Here is a 26,338-nt window from a genome sequence, read left to right as displayed (position 1 = left end):
TTCTTTCTTTCTTTTCTCTTTGTTTCTTTTCTTTCTTTCTCTTTCTTTCTTCTCTCTTCCTTCCTTCCTTCCCTCCCTCTCTCCCTCCCTCTCTCTCTCTTTCTTTCTTTTCTTTCCTTTGAGATGGAGTCTCACTCTGTCACCCAGCTGGAGTGTAGTGGTATGTTCTCACCTTACTGCAACCTCCCCTTCCAGATTCAAGCGATTCTCCTGCCTCAGCCTCTCCAGTAGCTGGGATTACAGCCGCGCCACTGTACTGAGCTAATTTTTGTATTTTTAGTCGAGATGAGGTTTTGTCATCTTGACCAGGCTGGTCTTGAACTCCTGACCTCAGGGGATCCATCGGCCTTGGCCTTCCAAAGTGCTGGGAATACAGGTGTGAGCCACCACGCTTAGCCATAAAGCTCATCTTTATAGGATAAAGTTGAAGTTCTTGAATATGACCCCAATGAATTTCTATGATGTTCTTTCTTCCTAGTCCTGTCTCTAGTAACTCTCTACTGCAATTACATACTTCAGCAATCTCGACCTTCTTCTATTACCTTCCCTCCCTCAGAACACCTCTGTTATTTCCCACACGTGGGATTTGCAGCTGTCTGCCAAGCCATATACCCCCATTCCCCTTCCCTACATCTCTACACCCTTTGTCTAGCAAAATATTCAGCTAGGGCATCACCTTGTCTAAGAAATGGGGCCTCTCTCATTTACTCTCAAAAGACCCTGTGACTGCCTCTACCACCAACTTCATCATACTATATAGATCTGTTTAGGTGTTACTTGCTCCATTAGTTAAAAAGCTATTTGAGAGCAGGGAAGGTGTCATTCATTTTTCTAGCCCCATCACTTAGCATAGTACCTGGCACACAGTAAGGGCGTAAGAAATGTTAAGTGAATATATGAGTATCATCCACATTGTTTATCTATTAGTTAATCAGGAGAGGAAGAAGCGGGGGCAGGGAAGGAGAAAGTTTTATCTTGAGTTGTTAAGAAAGTTTAGTAAAGAGTGGATCTCTGCTGGATGTAGAGAAGGAACAGCAGATGGGAAAGATGAGATGAGATATACACGACTTTCAGGCAGTGAGGATAATGAGCCTGAGGCGCTAAAGCTTCAGGGCCGAGTTTCTCAGCAGGGCTGCTTTTGATGTGTGCCTGCTTTGATCCCTGCTGTGTAGCTATGGCCCAGGATGTTCTGGAATGAAGAAAATCTACTTACTGTGTCCTGTTCCTGGGATCCACTGGTGTGTGAGAGAAGAAACACTTGGGGGAAAGGAGTGGTTTTCTGGTGGCAAAATAAAATCATTTCCCAAAGGTAAACAGTCTTTCCAACATAGTGGAGCACAGAAGCAGAGACAATATGCTGAGAGAGGACTTGACAACGTAAGGTAGAGACACGCAGAATGCAACCTAAAAGCTGAGATAAGATCAAATAGACAAACGCAGAAGGGCTGCAGCCCACTGGCAAGGGGAACAAACTGTTCTGTTCATGGCAGCAAGAGGACACTGGGCCGTAGATGGAGAGAATTTTTCTGCCTCTTGGACAAAATATGAGAACACAGGAAGTGACACTTCAAATGCTCTTACACCAAGGAACAGGGCAACATAGGTGGGCAGATCATGGCTGGCAGAGAAACACTGAAGTAAGAAGAAACACAGAAACACATTGCTATCCCTCCCTGTATGGGAGGCCAAGGGGAACTTCCGTCTGTGTAGCTTAGCTTTAGAAGCATAAATTCTGTCACTAGTTATGTTCAAGTTAAATCAACCTTATAAAATGTAACTGAGATATGAGTTCAGTTACTCTCAAAAACTCCTTTTAGAAATCGTTCCCATTTTAGAAATGTTAAATGCTTACGCTAGTCAGTCCTGTTGGCCATCTCAGACTAACCTGGTGTAAATATATTGCTAGGTTAACCTGCCTAGGTTGTCAGAAAGAGAGAGGAGAATGTCATGAGCTCTCAAAGGAAGGGAGGATGTGGAACAAGCACTGGAGAATTATTGTTTGCAAGAAAATCAAACACTCCGATACCACACATATTAAGCAGTTTAAAGAACAAACAACTGGGGTGATCCCTCAGCAAATACTTGATGGGACTTGATTTGAAAAAGAAGCACTTTTTAGAACATGCTATATTTTATGTTTAATTGCCTTAACCCTGTATCCCAGTATTCAAAGAGGGTATATTATAAGTGGAAGTCAAAATCACTATAATTCTCCTACAAAGGTCTAAATTACATATTTTAACATGACAAGAACCAAGGCAAGACCCTTGTCTGTTTTAATCAACATTAGTATAGTTCCTGCACATCATGAACACTCAAAAACAGTTGATAGGCTGAGTGTGATGACTCATGCTTGTAATCCCATCGCTTTGAGAGGCTGAAGTGGCAGGATCACTTGAGGCCAGGAGTGGACAATATAACAAGACCCTGTCTATATGAAAAATAAAACAACAATTTATCGGGCATGGTGGTGTGCACCTGTGGTCCCAGAGACTCAGGAAGCTGAAGCAAGAGGTTCACTTAAGCCCAGGAGTTGGAAAGCTATGATTGTACCACTGCACTGCAGCCTAGGCAATAGTGTGAGACCCTGTCTCTATTTAAAAAGAAAGTAATAATAGATAGAATGAACATAAGGGATGAGAAGCTGAGGCATTGAGTCTGTCATATTTGTGCTTATGAATGGGAATAATAACTGGGATAAAAGTCATGATTGCCCAAAGATGTGTGAGCCACTGAGGCTTGATTTTCTACAGTTTAATCCTAGGAGAAAGTTAATCATATTAACACCTGCATTTTTTATTGTGTGTCCATTGTATGTTGAATATTGAGCTGGATAGCTTAGATATATTGTTTCTAATCCTATGTATAAGGCCCCATAGTGTTGTCCTGGTTTTACAAATAGGGAAATATGTTATGAAAAGTTAAGCAGCTTTTCTAAAGTTACATAGGTAGTAAGTGGCAGAATGGTGACTGAGACTCAGATCTGATTGCTGCATAATTACTTTTTACTCATACTATGCTATCTCAAACCATATCTCTATTTTGAAAAACTTTATTCTTTGGCATAAAATTAGTACATATTCTTGATTATAAATTTGGAAAATATAGAAATATTGAGGAAAAACAAATCAACCATGATATCTCCACTGTTTCGTAAATATATGGTAATACAATTGATTCTCATTATTTGCAGTAGTTATGTTCTATAAAGTCACTGCAAACACTGAATTGGTGAATGTTGAACTTTTGCTCCTAGGAGATACACAGGATTAGGTTTCCATAAGCCCAACATTTTTATCAACCAATCAATACATTACCTTATTTTATGTTTATTTCTATCTAAAGACACATTAGTTTATGTATATTGCTGATTTATTAACATCAAACTCACAGCCAACAGCACTCTAACTCAGACCTGAATGAAGTTTATCTAGCATATACATTTTCTCTGTAAGTAAAGCACGTTGGCCTGGCTGTCCTCAGGGACACTAGGCAGTACCTCAGAACCAGAATTCGTGGCCATTTCAGACAGTGAAATGAGCAACAAAAAGCAGAAAAATATGGCATTAAACACCTCAAAAAGGAGACTTGTTTACATCATAAGAGCTGAAACAAGATGGTAAAATATCACCTTGTTTGACGTTGAGGAGAAATGTATATGTTGAGTGACTCAGATATTATTTCACTCTGAATATGTCTTTGAATAGCCATGAAAATGCTGCAAGTATCGATTTGGGGGATTACATATACATTTTAGCAAGTAGGTGAATTTGCAAATATAGAATTATGAATAATGAGGATTGACTCCTTCTAAGGAATCAAAAATCTGATTGGTTTTGTCAAAATAAGGACATTATAAAAGAGGACTTTTCAGAAACATTTCAAAGTTTTCTTATGTACAGACTTTGGTGCCACAAGCCTGGCACAAATCTATCCTTCCATTTATTTCATTTACCATCTTTTCTTTTTTTTTTTTTGAGATGGAGTCTCACTCTGTCACCCACCCTGAGATGGAGTCTCACTCTGTCACCCACCCTGGAGTGCAGTAGCATGATCTCAGTTCACTGCAACCTCTGCCTCCTGGGTTCAGGTGATTCTCCTGCCTCAGCCTCTTGAGTAGCTGGGGTTACAGGTGTGTGTCACCAGCCCTGTCTAATTTTTTGTATTTTTAGTAGAGACGAAGTTTCACTGTGTTAGCTAGAATAGTCTTGATCTCCTGGCCTCGTGATCTGCCTGCCTCAGCCTCCCAAAGTGCTGGGATTACAGGCGTGAGCCACCGCGCCAGTCTTTGAGTAACTTCTAAGTATGTGTTAGTGTAGGAGCCAAGGGAAAATGTCTTCACCTTCTGAATTTTTGCTGAAAAATCACATGATAAAAGCCAGCTTGGAGAAAAGGCATATAAATCTATTAGCATACACATGGGGAGAGTCATAGAGTGATAGAATTCAGAAGCTCATATACTATCTGGAGTTTACAGAAAAAATAGGAGCTCAGAGCATAGCCCAAAATAGATAACAGTAGTTAAATCAGGTTATATTGGCAAGACACGTTATGGGAGAGAGAAGAGGAGGCTTGGCTAGCAAAGGTGGTCTTGTTACATAAATGAAACTTCACAGGTAGTAACCCTCAAAGAGTTATGAAATACTATGCAATAACATAGAAAATTTAAAAAATACTATGCAATAACATATAAAATGTTTCTTTCAGACCTTTAAAGGGTTTTGGCTCTCAGTGAATCTTTCCTAAATCTGGACAAGGGAAGGCCTGCCTGCATCAATGCAGATTCTCTACAGATGTAAATCTCCTCCACAAAAGACAGCTTGCTACGGCTATGTCTGTTTACGGGATAGCTGAACAGCTATCTCAAAATATTTCAAGGAAATATATTTTGGAGTGAAATAGTTTGATTTACTTCACTAGGTACTGTGATAGGTATTAGAGTTAATAAAAATGAACAAGAAGGTTTCTACTCTCCAGAAGCCCATGGTTTGAGGGAAGAAGCCAGCCATGTAAGCAAATATTTTAACAAAATGTGGTAAGTTCAGTAATGGACAGAGATACAGGGTCTTTTGGGAACACACCCAGGAGGAGATCCACTTAGCAGGGTAGGTGGTTCTTCAGCTGAGTACTAAGAAATTAGTCTGATTTCCTCAGGTAAAGGGTGGCAGAGATTGGTGACTATTACTGTGAATATACTATGCAAGAACACGGTAGATATTAAAGTCTAATACATTTGATTCAGGAGTCTTTGGAAACTACAGGTAAGATGATTATTTACCAATTATTCTATCCTATATCTTCCAGATGGCACAGATTTTACTGTATCTTTTCTAGCCTAACCTGGAATGTTTGCATCTTCATAGTATGACTAATACATGTAATATGGCTTAGGCGTTTTGTTAGATAGGTAAAGAATCTTGTCTTCTTGTAGCATATACCAAGGTAACCATATGTTAGTTTTCCAAATAGATGGTAGGCTCACTCCAACGCAGAGCGCTTTGTTAAAAAGTCTGCAAATAGAAGAAACCACTGTCTACAGCATGACAAAGAGCTAGCAGTTAAATATGTCTAGCTCAGCCTCTGCTTCCTGAGAGAATTATAGGTAGTTTATTCTAATCAATTTTGAGGAAACTTGTTTACAGATTCCCTTAAGAGTATATTTTATGATTTCAAGGGAACTTTATACAAAATCCGAATTGCTTTATTAAACTTTCTTTTTTCAATCTTGTTATAAGCAAAAATTAGACAGGGAGGGATAATTATATATATATACACACATAATATATATGTATATGTATATTTTAGATACGGTCTCACTCTGTTGCCCAGGCTGTAGTGCTGTGGTACGATCATGGCTTACTGCAACCTCAACTTCCCTGGGCTCAGTGATCCTCCCAGTTCAGCATCCCAAGTAGGTGGAACTTCAGGCCTGCATCACTGGGCTAACTGTTGTATGTTTTGTAGAGATGGGGTTTCGCCATGTTGCGCAGACTGGTCTTGAACTCCTGGGTTCAAGCAATCTGCCTGTCTCAGCCTCCCAAGGTGCTGGGACTACAGGCATTAGCCACCATGCAGGCCTGGCATTTTAAATGTAAGAATAGTCTCATATATTTTTCTTTCTTGGTGTTTATTTTTTTAGTGTTTTTATTTTCAAAAGTAATGTTGCACATGATTGAAATTAAAATAATACCAAGGATATATACATTAAGAAATAAGACACTTTTATAGCTCCAAAATTCAGTAGCTACTATTTATCAATTTCTTATAAATATCTTACAGTAATATTTCATGCAGGTATTAACATGTATATCTATAGCTAAATTGTAAAAGACATCAGAATGAAAAGAGATGAATAAGTTTTCTAGGAAGACGGTTCCTTCATACTCTGTTTTCTGTAAAAGGGTGATGATATGTTTACAACTTTAAAATTTTCTGGGTACAAAAGCAATAAATGGTCTAGAGATATTTCTGTTTTAAGGGAAAGGGCACTATTATAAATTAAAGGCATATTGTATGCACATTCCGTACTAGGTACTTTATACATGTTATCTCATTTGAACTCTCAAACTCATCTAACGAAGAAAAGATTACCCCCATATTATAAATAAAATGCCTGCATCTCAGTAAGTTTAAGTGACATTTTAAAGGTTTTACACAGCTGGTAAGTAATAGAGCCTGAAGAACACAGTTCTGTGTGATCCCCAAATTCATACTCATTCTATATATATTCCAGATGCTGTACATTATGTTTGATATTTTGATTATAAATATAGACAGTCAATATTAGCTTAGTGGTTAAAAAATTTCTATCAGAGATCTGTACCTGTAAATTCACCCTTTTAAAATTTGTGGTTGACATCACTTTGTATTTGACGTTATAAAGCCATAGTTGGGAGAGCCAAATCCCTTTTAAGAGATTTCCACAAACTAAAAAGAGCTACATCAGAGGAGGCCTGAAGATGGCACTGCTGCCTGCGAGTCACTTTTTTAAAAAAATGCATAATTATTTGAGGAATTATCCAACACTGATTCCAAAAGTTAAATTTTAACCAATATTTGAGTAATTTATAATTCATGTAATTGTACCAATTTATGGTTGATGTTAAAATTTAATTTTTAGCTTAATGAACAAGTAATGTTTAGTAGCATTTCAATCCAGTAAAAGGTAGAACATAAGTCTGTGTGGATGGGGCACGTGAAGATCAATTAAGTTGGAGAAGAGAAAGAGATTCAGATTATTTGCTTGGGCATAGGGTGCTGCCTGACAAATCAGATTGCTGAGGAATCAGAAGACAGATTGTGACTGCTCAGATTTAAAGATGAAAGCACCCTTTGGAATTTCCGAGTTATAAATCAGAAAGCTAATGAAAACACATGAATACAAAAGCCTGAGACATTGTATGTAATAAACAAAAATGGCAGGTGTTTTATCACTGTATTTTTAGTGTTATGAATTTTCAAGAAAAGTTATTGCAAATATTTAACCCTAGCTAATCATATAAGCTTTATAAGACAAAAAGGTATTCTCTTGAGTAGTTAAGAGATATAAAGTTCTGGAGATAGAATACTTCAAGATTTTTGTAGGGTTGTATCTGGATAATAAGATTATAGGTGATTTAACTTCCAATTCATCTATAATATATATGTTTTTAAATAAGAATAAATACTAAACTTTAAGATAACCAAAACCATTGTTCTCATTCCTCTGTCTCTTACATGTTAACACAAACCCTTTTTAAATTTTATTTATTTATTTTTAGTTTTAATGCTAGGGATCCCTTGTGGTGAACGTGGGTGTTCTGCACAGATCCTTTCAGTGTTGAGTCCTTTATTCCCCCACCTGTCAGGAATATTGGCTACATTCCTCTTTAGGAACTATGCTTGGCTAAAGGGACCTGCCTTACCAAGGTTACATCTCTTCCACAGGATCAGCCCATATTCATTGACTGGTTTATATGAAGGTGAAAGACCCAGCCCCATCTCTTAATTTGGGACAATTCTGAAAAGTCATCACAGCTCCAGGGCCCCCCGTGGGATCAGCTGAGGCCTGTATCATGACTGCATTTTGGTTATTTTTTTCTTTTGCCCCATCCTACCTCCACCACTTTCTTACAAATGTTGTTCCCAAGTAAACCTCATAAACACAAATATTTGCCTCAGTATTGTGGGGAACATGACCTAAGACAAAACTAGGAATAGTCCTAAGAAGCTGACATCAACTCCCAGCCAAGTTAGCAAACCTACAATAACCTATAACTCAATCGTTTTCCAGATTGCATAGTTTTTGACAAGAAATCAATCTTCATTCTTACGTTTTGTTTCTCTATATATGTTTTGTCTCTGGCTACTGTTAAGATTTTTCTTTTTGTCACTAGTTTTCTACAACTTGATTTTGTTTTTTTTGCTTGGGGTTACTTTAGCTTTTGTGAGCTTATGTTTTTCATCACATTTAGAGAAAATTAGTCATTATTTTTGGCCAATAACTTTGTATTCTCTTTCTTCTCTCCTTCTCAGCCTCCAATTGCACACTAACGTTTCATATTTTTACACAGCTCAGAGGTTCCTTTCATTTTTTTCAGTTTTGTTTTCTCTGTACATTATTTCAGTTTCTACTGCTATTTTTGAATTCACCAACCTGTCTTCTGCTATATCTAATTTTATCTTAATCTCATTCTACATACATTTTTCAATTTGGATATTGCATTTTTCATTTCTTGAAGTTTTGTTTGGATCTTTTTTATGTCTTCCGTTTCTATTTATTTCTGATTTCCTTTTTATTCTAGAGTATTATATTTATAATAAGTATTTGGAAGTTTGCCTGTTAATTGCATTACCTCTGGCATTTTTGGGTATGTTTCGGTTGATTCATTTTTCTACTGGCTCTGTGTCATATTTTCTGTCTCTTTGCATGTCTGGTAATTTTTGTTTGGATGATCAACATTGTGATTTTTGTTTGGAGATTCAACGTTGCTGAATGCTAGATTTTGTTGTTTCTTAAGTGGGAAACTTTGTTCTGGCACACAGTGTTACTTGAAGACCAATTGGAACATTTTAAGGCTTGCTTTTAAATGTTAGAGTAAATCCATAGCAGCTTTTATTCTAAAACTAATTTGGCCCTGCTACTAAAGCACAACCATTTTGAGGATGCCACCCAATGGTCTATGTATTCCAAGTACTCTCCATTCTGGTGATGGAAATGTAAACTATTCTTGGCCCTGTAAGGCCCAGGAACTGCTTACTGCTTTCCAGTCATTTGTTCCTTGGCTTTGTTACCTACTACTCAAGTCATTTTCTTTACCTCATTCTAATTAATACTCAACAAAAACCTCTAGGGAGGACTACTATGCAGATCTCTGGCGCTCTTTTTCTTTGCAGCTCCCGGAGTCATTCTGAACTGAGTCATCTTTGGTTTCTCCATGCAGTGAGACCACCGGGTTTTATTTTGGTTCCTCTGCTGGCAACTGCCTCTAGGCAATAATCTGGGGAAATCCTAAAGCTCATCACGTCTTTTCCCTCTCTTGGGAATCATAGCCCTGCATTACCTGTAGTCCAATGTCTGAAAAGGGTTGTTTCATATATTTTGTAACATTTCCTAGTTGCCTATGGTAAAAAAGGACAATTTGGAGGTCCACTAATATACATGAAGCTAGGCTTTGGTAGAAAAATTTTCAGTTTTTATAAGGGGCAGAAGTCAACAATACTTTCACTTGTCTTATAAATTCTGTTTCCTCAGTACACATTCTGAGAGGTTTTCAGAAGACATAAAAACAACTAACATGTTTCTCCTAGTGCCGAGAAAGTAAAAAATCCTTAATAAAAGTTGATTCTGAGTAAATACGTAAGTCTGTATTTATTATTTATAATTATTGTATTTAGAAGTGTTAAATTTATTTTGGTGAGATGATTTTATTTCTTTCAATTCAATTTAATACCAAAACTAGTTATCCTTCATTTTTTTTCACCAGAAATACTTCAACAACACCCCTCCCCCACCTCCTCACTTTCAAAATCAAAGGGTGGTATATCTCTTAGTGGTACATATTACCATGATATACAATTCCATAACCATCTTTAATTTCACCAAAAATGAGGTAAAAAAATATTACCACTGATAGAGTAGAAAATATATTGTGAGATACAAGAACAGAAACTTGATAGCAAAAGCATTTTAATCAGTAGAGATCTTAAACTCAATACAAAGCAAGAGGAAAGAACATAAAAATTGAGCATGGGCTTGCTAAGTTCAATATTTAAATATATTGCCTCTTTTCCACTACAATCACAACTTGGTTAGGTAGATACTTTAATTCACATTTTATAGATGAGGAGATTCAAAGTTTAAGATTCCCAAGGACAGAAAGGTAAGTCAGGGGGAAATTCCATGTACTTTCCATTACTAAATGCCACACAACTGGATAACATGAGAAGAGTGGGCCATTACGTGATACCAATTAGAAGGGGATATTAAATATGGTAGAGGCAGTAAGTTCTGGGATAAGAACTACAATTTGTAGAATAACCACACATCATTTGATCTGGTGTAACCTGTGCATTCTCAGAATTAGACTTTTTCCCACTTTCTCTCTTAAAATGTGCAACATATTCCCCATCCTCTCTTTACTTGTAGTTGATTTTGATTCTTATATGCTGAGAAAGCAAAAGCAATCAGAAGAGAATTTCTACATGCAACTACTACCAAATCTACCAGTCAACTCATCTCTATTTGAACTTACTCTTTGTTAGAATGGAATGTCCATTGCTCCAGCTTATGCGAAGCCCTTCTGAAGATATCCCTTCCTTCCTCATCAATTTTTCCCTCAAATAGATCAAAAATTTTCAGCCAGTAGGTATAATCAGAACTTTTGTCTCATAATGAAAAATAGTAAGACTCATCAATTGTTCATAATTTTGTTTTGGTCCATGTCTGTCCAAAGTAACATAAAGAACTACATTTTTGCTATCTCTTCTAGTGCTATAATCCTAGGTGATTCTAGTAATAGCTAATATTTATAGACTGCTTATTCTGTGTGAGACACTGCTAAACACTTTAAATACATTATCCTACTAATCTTCACAATCCTAAAAGAGAGGTACTATTATAATCTTCATTTTATAGATAAGAAAACTGGGGCTTAGAGAAGTTAAGTAACTTGTCTGAGTTTACTAGCCAGTTAATAGCACAGCAGGATTCAAACCTTACTGGAGAGTTGATGTTATTAAAGCATTGTGCCATACATTTTGTAATCTCAATTGCATGCACATTAACACACATGAAAGTTTTCTGCCTTTATGATTTATATATTTAATGTCAATAATACAAAAGCAAAATTAAATTGTTACAAAACCAAGGTAATTTTAATCTCGAATTGCAACATAAACGACATTTTATATATCTATAAACAAAAAAAGTTTTAAGATACAAATGCCTTAGAATTCGATTTGGTTTAATAATTTTATAGCCAGAGTACTAGGATAAAGACATATTTATAACTTTCTGTCCAGGATTTTTAATAAAAATCAGTAAAATTAAATGGAACACTATCATTTTATAGAGAAATAGTATGAAATTACATTGAGAAATGAGAATAGTCATTAAACATTAAGATTTTATTACAACCCAGGCAATATATATTTCTTTACACCTAAGGAATAGGTAGTAAACAATCTTGGAGTAAAAAATAGAAGGCAATTTGCTTCAAGTTTGCACGAAGTCAATCATGCAGAAACCTGAAGAACCTTGTTTTTAAGATGAGAGGCATTTGTAATTGTCAGGTGGACATTTTCTTCCAATGAAAAAATAAAATCAATGTGCCACTATCTTGGCACTTATATAAATGTTTATAACAAGCATTTAGGACATTGATTCTCAGAGCTGGCTGAACATTGGAATCACCTAGATTAAAAAAAATACTAATCCCTATATAACACCCCTAAAATTCAGATTTAGTTGGTATAAGATAGACCCTGGGCATATAGGCTGTTTTAAAACTCCTCAGCTGAGTCTAATGTGTACCAGTTTGAAAACCACTAGCTTAGAGACCTGTTTCATAATCATCGAAGTCAGTCTTTAGCTGAATGATTCTATATGCCCTGATTTCAGTGGGCAGTGTTGTTATTTTAAGCATCTGATGGGTGTATCTCCCTTGACTAGAAAATAAATACCTTAGGGAAGAGATTTTTGTGTTTTATTTATCATTGTCTCTGAATATCTAGAACAATGAAAGGCACATAGCAGTTGCTAAATAAATATCTTTTGAATGAATATATGATTGCCTTATACTTCTTTTATATCCCCATCTTCTAATAGATTATGAAAATAAGAATTCAATATATATATATATATATTGAACAAATGAATAACTGAAGCAGTTGGGGATACTATTTAAGGCAAAACCAAATCTGACAAAATATACACATATTTTAAAAATACATACATATACATAAATAGATCAAAAGTGGAAAAAGAACATACAAAAGAGTGCAACATTTGGTAGCTGAGAATTATTTCATTGAGTTTTCAAATATTCTTCACATTCTTATACTTAGAAACAAAGAAGTAACCCCAAACAACTAATCCATTAGCTATTATTTCAGAACTTGCACATATGAATATGTTTTCTTTTAAAAACAGAATTATAGTTTAATCTTGATGAACACAGCTCAGTTTTCAAAATTCACGTAAAGAAAATCTTAGCACACATCATGATAGCCTTATTGAATAGCTGTGTTAAAAACAAAAAGTATTTGGTACCACCTACTTTTATGTGCTTTCAGTTGAGATCTAGTTAGTTTCCTAGTAGTCTCACATTGAAAAACAACTATTTTGGCACTTCCTTACACAATGTGTTTGTTTAGAAATACCTTATTAATAACAGGCTTCCTTTTGAGTAGCTACATTTTCAGATATGGCTTCATTTATCAAAGTTCCACAAGTTACTACATAATTTTTAATTCAGTTAGTATCTTAGACTACGAAACTTTGGTTTTTTTAAAATCAGCATTGGTTGCTTGATTGTAGGTTTGTCACCAAAAAGTGCTGCTTCACTCTCCGTGGTTGGAAATTTTTGCTGATATATCAAGGGATATTCCTTCTGAAACTTAAAAATTAGGTGAGAAATTAGAAGGTATTTAACATTATTTCCCCAGCTGAAGCAGTGCTCAACATTTTATAAGAATTCAGTGTCTTTCTCAAAGAAGTATTATAGAGATTAGTAACCTTTCATTTTTATCCTTGCCTTTCCCTCTCTCTTCTCATATGTGAAAGGTACACTGTAAGATCTCTTAGATCTCATTAACATTCTAGGATTCTTTTTCTTCTGATGTTAATTCTACCCCTAAATTCCAGATCCTCTTTGTCACTGGTAAAACCTATGAAAGACACAGGCATCTAGTATTCACATTTCTTTGAGTGTCTCAGACTTAGAATTGGAAGTGGCAGAATCATGTGGCTACTGGGCTTTTAGAGCTAAAATTTCTAAAACATAGTGATGAGTCACTCTGTGATACATATTCATACTTTATAATTGCTTTCCCAGGCTAATACAAGCTATAATTATATAAAACACTAGTAATAAAAGAGAATATACATTATTATTGTTGGTATTATTTTAAAATTCAGGATAAAGAACAAAATCAGGTAAGTACTCACATGTTTTAGGTTAATGCACATATATGAGGCATCATAATATATAGTCTATATACCTCTAACTTAAAATCTAAAATATTAAAATAGAAAATAGATTCTAAATGTTATTAACAACCAGGAACAGCACATTAGAAAATATTTACATGATTGAGAACTTGCTATTCTCTTACCTGTTTTAGTTTTTTTCTTTTCTCCTTTAGAGGCAAACTCTTGTTTTTAATAATATTTTCTAACAGTTCTGCAATTGCAGCTTGAGAGGTAGAAACTTTTTGCTCGTCAAACTCCTGAGCACTAATCTGCTTACAGTATGAATAAGTTGGCAAAGGAGCAAATAGTCCATCTCCAGGATTTTCAATCTGTAGTGAACAAAATGATACAACTCTGTTAATCCTGGTCATGTTCTTATATGATAAAGAGTATTCTTTTGATGAGATCTAGCACCTAATAATTTACCACCAATCAAACATTCAGCACATTAAGAAAACTATGTATTATGCAGTAGTGGAGTTGAAGTCAGTGGGTTCTAAACCCCAGTTCCATAATCTACTTGGTTTGTAGCATTCAACAATTTAACTTTTCTTAGTCTGTTTCTTCATCATTAGCATGGAAATTACATAAGAACATGTACATAAAGGGGCTTAGCACACAATAAGCATTAAATAAAGACAGGTATTATAATTATTACTATTAACTATGGATTTTATTCTTTTAACTATAAAATAACAATCAAGTGTTATTCTAATTCATCTTATGACTTTAATGTTCTGACAGTGCAGGTAGTAGATGATCAGCATATTTACTGAAATGAAATATTTTTAGTTTTCATTTATTGTTTTTTGAGGCTTGGGGACCTAGGCAGAGCCTCTAACATCTGCTAAGAAATTCTAGGAGATAGTTATAAGCCAGGACAATATTAGAATGGTATGTATGGGAAAAACATAAACACTTGTTGGGCAGCCAAAGACAGAATACAGTAGATGTCTGTTATTTTGGCTGCTCAGTATTCCTTCTCTCCTTCTTTTAATAGTTCCTTCCCATCTTATCCCCTCTACCTTTACCTTTTGTGAAGAACAAATTCTCCTTTAAACTTTGCAGAGCCAGAGTAAGGCCTTATCTCTATCCTACTCTTGACAACCTAAAGAATGCATATTTAATCCCAACTAGGCGAAGAGACTATATCTAGAGCTTTTAAAATTGGAGATGGAGGAATGACTTTTTTTCCTCTGAATTGCAAAGGTAAAGCTGTAAACTCATGAACTTCAACTAGCCATATTCCTCATCATGTGAAGGGGCCATTGTCAAACACAGGATCAAAACAGAAATAAGTAAGAGATGGAGGAGACAGAAAGAGTCATATAGCTATTTGAGTCCCAGATACTGTCTACATTCCTGACTTTTAGAGGTTGTTTATGGGAGCTGATAAAGTCTTCCTTTTTCATTAAGCTACTTTGAGATGAGTTTGCCACTTGCGACTGACTATTGCAGAGAATTTTAAGACTTACAATACTTACATGTCCCTTTTTTAAGTAGTCAAGATGTTTTTCCACTGCAGTCTGTAAGTAAGAGGGTACTTGAAGAACTTCCTGATGATGATCCATTAAGAAGGAAACTAATCTTGCAGCAAGAAGCTCATCAAGATCCACTTCTTCAGCACAGCATAGAACACACCGAGAAAAGGTATGTATCATCTAGAAACATATTAAAAGATGTGAATTTAAAAAGCTAAGGTTGTATACAAATTAGAACACCAGTAATTTCCAGGTAGCATTGCATTAAGTATTGGGATAAAGTGATAAGCAGCCTCAGTTTAAAAATGAGGACAATGATTTTTACAGTTAAAAACATAAGAATTTGATTATATTTAAATCCTTTTTAAAATTTTTCCATGGCTGAGCATGGTGGCTCATGCCTATATCTTAGCACTTTGGGAGGCTAAGGTGGGAAGATCACCTGAGGCAAGGAGTTTGAAGCCAGCCTAGGCAACATAGTGACACCCTGTATCTACAAAGAAATAAAAAACGAGCCAGGCATAATAGTGCATGCCTACAGTTCCAGCTACTCAGGAGATTGAGGCAGAAAGATCTCTTGAGCCCAGGAATTCTAGAATGCAGTGAGCTGTGATCACACTACTGTACTCCAGCCTGGGTAACAGAGCATGATCCTATGTAACCAGAAGGAAAAAAAAAAAAAAAAAGTATATCCTTAATGTAATTTCCAAGAATTATAAAAGGCTTTGGTTTTTTCTACAATTTTATCAGTAAATACCATAGGTTCCATTAATACCACATATATATGTTGCTTAAGTTTATAGATTGTCAGAGAACAATAACTAATTACATTAAATAAATCCCACAAAAAACGCATACCAGGAGAATGTGTAACATATGAACACTTATATTCATAAGTGGTTGCAAAGTTGATGCATTTATTTTTTAAAAGGCTGGAAAATAGTTTTTAAAAATGCTTATTCTGTCAGTCTTTAGACAGCAATTTAAAACACACATTTTTTTCCATTCCATCTTAAGGGATCTTCAAATTCTGTGATAAAATTTGTTTCAAAACTCATTACTTTCACATATATCTATGCAATCTTCTAAGTGTAACACATACACACACCTCATTCTAAAATGCTTAGAAATCAGAATTCTGTTTTAAATATTTCACACATATTATATGATCAGCATATTTATGAACTTGATATATTTTTAGTTTTATTTCTACACATCAGTCAGGGTTTCCTGTCTCCTTCCACAGCTTATACCTCAGCCTTTTGCTCTCTCCCCACATTCTTAGCCTTGTAGAGCTCATCTACTCTGATAGCTTCAAGTATTTTCCCTAAGAAATAATCAAAACAATTTGCCTTCTCCCCTGATCTTTCTTCACCCAGCTGATATTTCCAACATTCTGTTGGATAAATTTCACTTGGAGGTCCTATGGCTTCAAATCCAATAAGTGCAAATCCAAAATCACCTTCCCAGTCATGTATCTGTGAACATCTTTCTCTATAAACTTTCTATGCTTTTTAATAGTGCTATAGTTACTCAAGAATAATTCTTCTTGTTTATATTAGGTCTATCACTATTAAAAAACTATCTTTATTAATGAATGAAAAGCATAACTCCAGGTTCCTTGCTATAAGAACCTCTTGTCAATTGAAGTTGCATTTTGAGGAAGTGGCGACTTAAAAAAAATGTCCTTGTCCTCATTCTTACAAGGATCCTGAGGCTGTTTGGCGATAGTGCTTCCCACTTCTTGTCCACAATGACCTATTTTCCCATTACTATATTCTCTGAAACACTGACTAATGTATTAAGTTCCATTAGTTCTCTGCTTCTGTAGTTATAGTCTCCTTAAGCTTTCAACATTGCCTCCGTTTCCTCTTCCTTATCCACCAAACAGAATTGGCTTAAGACAACATAATGTGGTCTAACTGATCAATCACTATGAAATGATACAGGATGAATGAGCAGGCAAAGTCCCCAGTCAAGATTAACACCAGCATGTGAAAGTATAACAAACTCTACACAAAAGATTAATACACCAAAATTCTGCTGCAAGAAGAGGTTAAAGAACCTTTCCAACCTAAGAATCTAGCGCTTTAAGACTAAGACATCACTTGAGTAGTACTTTTACATAGTTTGGTTTTCTTATTTTGGTTTATGAACTAGACTTATTTTTTCCATAAGAAATCAACTTACCAGTGATCTTGTGCCCATTGCCTCATGAAGTTTGGGCATATCAACATTTTGACTGATTCGGGAAATCATACGCATTAAAAGTTGAAGCTTTCTACGATTTGGTGGGGGAAGTAACAAACAACATAACTGTAGAGCATCGATGGCAACCCTCTCTAAATGAGGTTGCAGCAAACCTAGAACGCAAAATTACCCCCCCACCCAAAAATAATCAATGACACTAGTTGCTTTCATACTACCAATATATACAGTTATATAAAGTAAGTAAAATAATATCTTAGATTTCATTTCTTTTAACTTTCTAGAAATTATATTCCTCAAAAGCATGGTAAGATTTTCATTACTTTCTTTACAACTTATTTCTAAGAATTAAAATTCTTCATTTATTACAAATTAGTGACTCAGAATAAATGAAATTACAAAAAAAGAAAATAAGTCCTTTAGGTAAATAGAATAAATCTTGGTTATGCCACAGACAGAAGTCTTTTATAATAATTCCTCTTGGAAGAAAAAAATTAAGCAAGAAGAAAAAGCCAGGTAAGCAAAACACAGAGTTAGTAAACACTAAAAGTTAATACTGCATGCATTGAGAGCAACAGCCTTACTTTGTGTGCCAGTCAACATAGAAGAAGCTGGAAGTAAAGAATTTTCTGAAAGTTCTATTGTACTTTTGCAGAGTCTTTTATTGATTGTGGCACTAGACTCTCCGAGTTCACTTTCCATAGCGGTTTGCATACTTGTGCTGCCTTGTCCAACATTTGGTTTCATGATAATTTCAGCCACTGGCGTATTGATATAACTATTCCTTCTTGTACCACTTCTTAAAAGCAAACTCTGAGACCTACAAAGCTGTTTTGACTTGCATTCCCCATTATACAACTCCTCTTGGTCTTGAACAGTCAAAGCAGAGGTTCTCTTAAAACCAACACTGAATGGTTTTTGAATATTTTCCTCTGAATGAAGATTCAACAAGAATTCCTGCTTGGGTTTAGACTCTAAAAACTGTTTATTATTTTGTCCTTCTATGTTCAGAAAAGATTGATGAAAGACACTGGATGCCTCTTTACTTGAATTCCCTGACACATCTACAATTCCTTCCAAAGAACAGCACCTTGGTTTGCTGTTAGAGGATAGAGCATGCATACTACTTAACCCTACTAAATTATAACAACTTCCTCCCATTATGTCATTAGCACTCGCTCTTCTGTTTCTTAAATTAACTAGCTGCTTTTTCTTAGCACATCTTTCTTGAAATCCTGGATTGCTTATCTGTAGTCTCCCAGTAGCATCTGATTCTTCTTTGTTTTTTTCTCTATGAAGCAGACTGAGAAGAAGGCACTCAGTTGACTTGAAGGAATTCAAATTGTTTAAGTGAAGGAATTTTGAAGACTGTGGATCATCTTGGATTTTATGTATCCCACTGGGTCTATCTGAAACTGTGATGTAGCCACAAACAACTACCAGGAAATGAAACAAAAATTAAGATGCAACTGTATGACAGTGGACAAAAATAAAACAAAAACAATAGTAAAGTTAAAAAATAAAGTATTACTATAGTATATATTGTTAGTATAGTATACATAGTAGTTGCTTAATTCAGAAGCCACTTAAATAGGACACATGCAACATTCGGTTACAAACGTGCAAGACAGATGAGTGGTTTTCCCACTTGTAATATAGCCTTAAAAAATTATTTCAATAGCCTAATTAAATGGATTGAGCCAGAATACGCTCAAAAATATCTGTTTTTAGTCTGCAAGTACTAGAAACCTCATAATTATAAGACAATTGTGGTATAATAAAATGTATATATTTGATCTTTGTCCTTGGTATCTGGTATGGAGCTCCTAAAACCGTTGGAATTTCCTGAATGATGGGTCTTTTGTTACTATAACAAGCATGTTTCAGCATATCTGAGTTTATGCTAAGGTAACTCAGGGCTGGCCATGGTTGGAACTTTCATCACCAACTACAACTTTATGGAAGGAGAAAGGGGCCAGAGACTGAGTTCAGTCGACAACAGTGGCCAACGATTTGATCAGTCACGTCTTGGTAATTAAACTCCAATTAAAACATGCAGGCTGAGGGAGCTTCTGGATTGGTAAACATATGGATGTGCTGGAATCATGACATGACTAGAAAGGGTACAGAAACTCCGTGCCACCCCCCACCCTCATACCTTACCCTGTGTAACTCTTCCATTTGGCTATTCTTGAGATCTAGCTTTTATAAAAAACTAACAATCACAGGTAAGGTGCTTTTCTGAGTTCTGTGTGTCATTGTAATGAATTATTGAATCTGGCAGGGGGTTGGGGAAAGTCCCAAATTGGTAGTTGGCTGGGTGAAAGTATGAGTAACCTGGGGATCTTATTTCACTGAATTTTGAAATAATTTGTAGGCTGCCAACTTCATATTTATCTATGCTTTTAGATCTTCTAAATTATAAAAAATTTGAAAACTTTAACAAAATGAACTAAAATAAGTGAAATCCACACATACCCAAAATGTTCACAAATAATTCGTAATATTCAAAAGTAAGTAGAGGTTCGGGAAGATCTAGAAAATAATCTGCGATTGTTCTGAATACATCTCGTTCAAATCCAATATAAGTTGGATTATTCATATCATTACTTCTTGGCCCTAAGAAGCAGAAGGCAAAAGAAAAAGGCAAAGTATTTTTTAATTTAAATACAATTTTTAAATATAAAAAGTATAAAATCTGTATTTCATGAAGGAGCTATGTTTAACAACAAATTCTGTCATAGCTCAAAAATTTAAAGGGCATGTCTCATTATTCCTTATTATCTTTCCACTAAAAGTAGTCAATTGCTAGTATTTTGTTTCATTATAACATTTGTATACCTGAAAAATTGTTCATAAAGCAAAATGTTAATATCATATTTAAAAGTATTAAGGAAGTTTACTTTAATGAGATTTTATTGCAATTCATTTTGTAAAGGAAATAATATTTGGATAATTCAAATAATTCCTTCAAATTGTCTTTTTGTACATTTACATTTTCATGAATACATATTCTCTGACATGAAACATAGACTTAATGAATTTAAATAATATCTTCACATTGTTGTTTCTTAAGCTTGACACAACTATTGAAACAATCATATCTACTCATTTGTGTTTTCCTCAAAAATAAGATCTGATTTTATAGATAAGAAAACTGATGCTAAGAGTACCTTGCCCAAGATGAAAAAGACTTTGGTAGCAAAGTTTGAATTAGAAGTTAGAGCGGTTTAAAATAAGAGCAAGGCCCAGGATTTTTAGCTCCAACAACATTTAAAGTGTGGTTCATGGATTATATCACAGAATCATCCAATGTGCCAATTAAAAATACAAACTCCTCTACATAGACGATAATCCATGAAGGTGGGGGCTGAAATTTACCGATTTAGAAATGTTTGCTTCTAGTTCAGCAATTGAGTGGTTTCCAAACACTAACCTGAGAACCTTCACCCTATAATAATCTTCTCGGGGGATTTTTTTTTTTTAAAAAGATACCTGACCTACTAAATTAACCACTTCGGAATCTCTGGATAGTCTCTTTAGTGACTGCTAAATGCATCTAGGTTTTAGAGCCATTATACTATCTCTCAAGTTAAAATGTCTCTCTTTCAAAATCCAAATAATATTTCTTACTTCTCTGTTTCCAAACTTTTGTATGGACATACAAATGTGAGCACACACTGAAAAAATAATTAAAGAAAACAATTCACACACACACACACACATACTCTTAACAGTAAATAGATATTTTTCTAAGGACATAAGAAATACATGAATATGTGGAATAAAAGATTTGATAATCATTAGAAAGTTCTCTAAGACAGAAAATACATGTTTACAGGAATTAAACTATTAAAAATATAGAATTTATAGAGAATCTAGGTTTGAACTCTAGCTCTTTTGCATTAAAAGAAGATTCTCTAGGCTTTGGTTTCCTCTGTTGGAAAAATTAGAATGGTACACTGATCACTAATTCTTACATCTCACAGGATTACTCTGGGGGATGGAATAACAAGTAAAGCAAGTCTTAACTCTGCCTCTGGCTAAATACATTGTTGCTAATTTGGAATCCAGTAAGTTATATGATTGGTATCATTTAGGTATTACATAAATTGAAAAGAGAAGGAAGAAACAATCCCTAAAGACAGGATGTCAGAGGAATCCCTGTCAGTATGCCTATCTGATTTCCTAACCATGAGCAAAGGAATGAAACAGAAAAATAGTTAACTACGCTTGGAAAGTAGAAACACAAATTTAAGTCTTAAGTTCATAATAAAGATTTTTATCTTAATTTGACAAATAAAATGTTTCTATAAATGTATTTACTTTATTGCTATTTATTCAATATCATTTTGTCATATTGACACCCAGTGGACAACAAAGGAATATAAAGTTACTCTGAACATTAGTAAAACCCTATTAGCATTTTAGAAAATGCTAACTTTGTATAGACTAGAAAACTATATTTGTAATTAAAGCTATTAAAATATAATTTAACTTTTGATGATTTAGAAGCTTATACCTTTGTACATTTAAAAAATTAACTTTGAACGCAATTAGGATTTTGTATCAAACTAGGGTTTGGTGTTACAAAAATCAATTATCACTGATCACTATGAAAAAGCTTGATCACTGAAATGCTAAAAAAATTTCTGGATTGGTGACTGATATGGTTTGGGTATGTCCTCACCCAAATCTCATGTCAAATTGGTAATCCCCAGTGTTGGGGGTGGGGCCTGGTGGGAGGTGATTGGATAATGGGGATATATTTCCCCTTTGGTGCTGTTCTTGTGATACTGAGTGACTTATCCAAAGACCTGGTCATTTAAAAGTGTGTACTACTTCCACCCACAACCTTCCTCCTGCTTCAGCCATGTAAGATGTGCCTGCTTCCCTTTCACTTTCTGCCTTGACTGTAAGTTTCCTGAGGCCTCCCCAGCCATGCTTCCTGTACAACCTGTGGAACCATAAGCCAATTAAACCTTTTTCTTTATAAATTACCCAGTCTCAAGTATTTCTTTATAGCAATGCGAAAACAAACTACTACAATGACAGATAATTTTTCTCATAACATAACTTTATGTTATGAAAAAAAGATTTTTTTCATAACATAAAATCACATTAATATATCTATAGTATTCAGTGCTTCTACACAATAGAAATCCAATGGAATTCAAGCCATTTGAGGCTCACTCAGTCAATTAGTGTGGTTTTCACCTAAAAATCCTTTGAGATCCTCTAGCCTATGACTTTATGTGAATTAAACCACAAATAATATGCTTGAATTAAAAATCACCTTCTTTTTAAACAGAAAAAGTTAAGGGCTCTATAATGTAATCATTTCCACTACAGTTTCATTTATATATCACGAGAAACTATATACTTTATCAGGACTTTAATAAATTATTTTAAAAATTTCCTTGGTTCTTGTTAAATACCATCAGCATAAAACACACACACACACACACACACACACACACACACACACACAACTTACAATTTGCTAGGCACTTCATCGCAGATAATACCCAGTGAGGTAGGTCATCTACACAAAAAGAAAAATATTATTTAGTAAACTATACAATTTTTATTTTATTTTATTTTATTTTTTGAGATGGAATCTCGTTTAGTTACCCAGGCTGCAGTGCCGTGGTAAGCACTCAGTTCACTGCAACCTCTGCCTCCTGGGTTCAAGCAACTCTGCCTTAGCCTCCCAAGTAGCTGGGATTACAGGCGCCAACCATCACAACTAGCTAATTTTATATTTTTAGTAGAGACGAGGTTTCACCATCTTGGCCACGGTGTTCTTGAACTCCTGACCTTGTGATCCACCTGCCTTGGCCTCCCAAAGTGCTAGGATACAGGTGTTAGCCACTGTACCCAACCCAATTTTTATGATGGTATATTTCAAAATATCATACTTATGTGTGTGTGTGTACACACACACACGCACACACGCGCGCACGCACACACACACACGTTACATTTGTATGTGTATACTACCAGGATTAAAAAGTATCATATATTTAATAAGATACAGGATCAAGTCAATATTTTAAAATAGAAAAAGTCTGAAAAAAGTATAGAGATTCTGAGTTTGATCCATATTACACGTAACAAATACTGCCAAATCGAAGATTAATTATTTTGAGGGAGTGTTTAGACATAAACTCAACATTCTTTTTTACCTACTACCATAATCTTTTCTTCATCCCTGTTTCTATTCTGCCTATTACTACACTATTTGAATATTACTGATTTGGGTGAGACCTATGATTGAAATGAACTATATCCGATTATTTTGCTGCCTTTATAGTGAAGTTTGCTTAAAATCTTTCAACTGCCACTAAATAAAATATGTTCCATAGAAATCTAGCATTTTTTTTGACACAGGGTTAGAAAGAACAGAAATCTTAAATGAGGGTATATACTGTTTAACCATGTTATTTTAGGTAATGGAAGAAGGGACTGGTCTATAGCTACATGCATATGCCACATAGCAAACTCATCAGTTTTAATATTTACATTTTGTCCCTACAATTAAAAATTCAAAGTTCTTGCCCATAAAAAGAAACCCAAAGTAATATATGTCAATTAATTCTATAGCTAGAAACTTATCATAAAAACGTTATAATTTTGAGAGATTTATTAAAACATTTCTTATAATCTAAGTTTTCTAATACATCTATCTAGATTGAATTGTTTCCCTGATTTTTGTGTCTAAATCTGAATTAACTATATAAATATACAAAACAAAAAAAACCAGTGCCCTTTAGAATCCTCATCTTGAAAGTCTGAGCTTATTTTGTTGCATTATTACAGTTTTGTATATATGTTTGACTCCTGTTAATTTGTACATCACTACTCATGAAAGCCTCATGAGAGTATGGACCATTTCTATCTTACTTATCATTAATCTTTGGCACAATGTCTGATATGTTGGAGGTCCTCAACAAAAATGGGCTTAATCAAAACTTTTGTTATACTTGTATACCTTTTGGATGTTTAACCTTGTCATTGTTTTAAATATCATGCATGAATCTATCTTAGCAGATAAAATATTTCTTATAATAGTACGAATAATACTCATTTAAAAATTATTACACTCTTATTACTAAAGCACTTGTGATAGCCCCTCTGATGCTCCATAAAGTATTCTACTTTCAACATTTGGGTCTTTCTTCACCCTCCTATAGTTGCGACCTTGTTGCAACTATAGGAGGGCTAGTTTAAAAAAGTTCCAATTCTTTTATTAATACCAACCTGATTTGTTTTGTAGTATAACTACTCCATGTTTGCTTGTATTGGCCATATTGTACATTATATATTGGGGAATTACTTGTTTTGGATTTATGACTTCTTCTAGGGATGGCACACCTAAAATTGTTTGCAGGCTAAACAGAAGACAGAATATTAACTTTTTTTCTTCATAAAATAAATGGGACAGATTATACATATAAATGAATATGACTGGTAAACAAAGCCATCAGAATATTTAATTTTCTCTTAACCAAATTTCTAAGACTTATATTTAGTATCCTCTTTCAAATACATTTATTCCAATAATCTTAAAAGGATTCCAATATATATCCTAAACTATGGCCACAATGTTGATTAAAAGAAAAGGGAAATCATGCCAAAACATTCAATTTTTACTATATTAGAGCTATAACAAGAGTATTTATTTAAAAACACATATACAGGTTGCATTCTAAGCTTTGAGAATTAATCTGTTCTGATGCACTTGAATATTTTTGATGAAAATGTCAAATTAATAATCAAAACACTTCAGGAACTTCATTAAAGCTTAATTTTATCTTACTAAATCAGAGTAACATATCTCCAAACTTCTTCAACATCTTCCTGGCTTAGTTCTCTATTATCAAATGCATTTTCTTGATCTTCCTTGATTATTTCATGCTTTGTTTTCTCAGCATTTTCCTGAAAAACAGATTATTTTGGTTTAATCTGTTATGCTCACAATTTTTAAATATTGAAAATCACAATAATTCTATTACTATTAGTACATTGTGGAGCTATAAAGTGCCTCCTGAAGAAATAATGTAACATAGTGATAGAGTTTTTAATTTTCAGTTGTCTCTATCTCCCTCAAACCAATTTAAACCAAAACACACTTAAATTATATAACTATTATTTTCAATTTTGCCTCACTACCATTTTTATTATTCTTTTTATGACTTCCAAACAATCATATATATATACTTTTAGAAAGCAATGTAGGTTAGGAGGTTTCAGTACTGGCTTTAAATATTAAAGAATCATTTACTTTTAATGATTCTATTATTATGTGGTAATTATATTTAAAGTAGTAATTAGTAAAAGGATGTACCTGAGATAAATATAATCCATGCTTTTTAGGAGTTCTACGAGATAAGTTTCGTAATTTAAAAATACTATCTTTATCTTTGGAAAAGTTCTCTATGTTATTTTTTCTCAATTCTGGATGCCTTCGTGGTAGAGTTTTAAGTGGCGAAGTTGCAGGAAATCTGGTTTAAAAACAATAAGAAAGTAAATTATGTGAGATTAGAAACAAACTTTTAGAGCCTATTTATTTTAAAATTCACAAAAAGAGCCTGATTTATTAATACTACCAAGGAATAAAGATTCTACACAAATAAATTTTCCCATTAAACCTTTAAAAAATTTTAATAGGTTCCTGTTTTCTTTAGTATATTGCGTGTATTTTAACTTCATTTCTGGATAATTCAAGGTTATGATTAGGGTCAATTCTGTTGGAGGGGTATTGGTTACATACAAAATGGCTGTAGAATGTTACATTTTCTAAATTTCTTTGATGAGTTATCTGGTTTGTATATCCCCCCTTTTATTTGTGTTTGTCCTAATTTCTGGAACTAGTTTCTGTTGCTTCTTTTGATTGTAATGTTTTAGCCTCCTTTTATTTTAATATAAAATATTTCAAAGATATAATAAAAGAATACCCATGTAAATATTTCAA

General features: G+C 34.3%; 1 protein-coding gene across 2 annotated transcripts in view; it reads right to left on the bottom strand.

Moving 5' to 3' along the window:
- Positions 1-10,151: 10,151 nt before the first annotated feature.
- The window catches only part of DEPDC1 (DEP domain containing 1), a 23,948-nt gene continuing 7,761 nt past the window's right edge, over positions 10,152-26,338 (bottom strand). The window contains exons 3-12 of one of the 2 annotated variants that reach the window (XM_032296626.1): positions 25,712-25,868; positions 25,184-25,302; positions 24,625-24,755; positions 22,859-22,906; positions 19,840-19,980; positions 17,946-18,797; positions 17,344-17,516; positions 15,157-15,333; positions 13,816-14,001; positions 10,152-13,097 (exon numbers count right to left, since the gene is read on the bottom strand). In XM_032296626.1, the coding sequence (XP_032152517.1) occupies positions 12,957-13,097; positions 13,816-14,001; positions 15,157-15,333; positions 17,344-17,516; positions 17,946-18,797; positions 19,840-19,980; positions 22,859-22,906; positions 24,625-24,755; positions 25,184-25,302; positions 25,712-25,868 (2,125 nt within the window). In that variant the 3' untranslated portion in view covers positions 10,152-12,956. The remainder of the gene's footprint in view (positions 13,098-13,815; positions 14,002-15,156; positions 15,334-17,343; positions 17,517-17,945; positions 18,798-19,839; positions 19,981-22,858; positions 22,907-24,624; positions 24,756-25,183; positions 25,303-25,711; positions 25,869-26,338) is intronic. The other variant, XM_032296627.1, reaches the window with a different exon arrangement.

This window comes from Sapajus apella, unplaced genomic scaffold, assembly GCF_009761245.1.
Source record: "Sapajus apella isolate SASKATOON/1434 unplaced genomic scaffold, GSC_monkey_1.0 scaffold36, whole genome shotgun sequence".
Lineage (NCBI taxonomy): Eukaryota > Metazoa > Chordata > Mammalia > Primates > Cebidae > Sapajus > Sapajus apella.
This window is presented reverse-complemented; position numbering and strand designations above follow the sequence as displayed.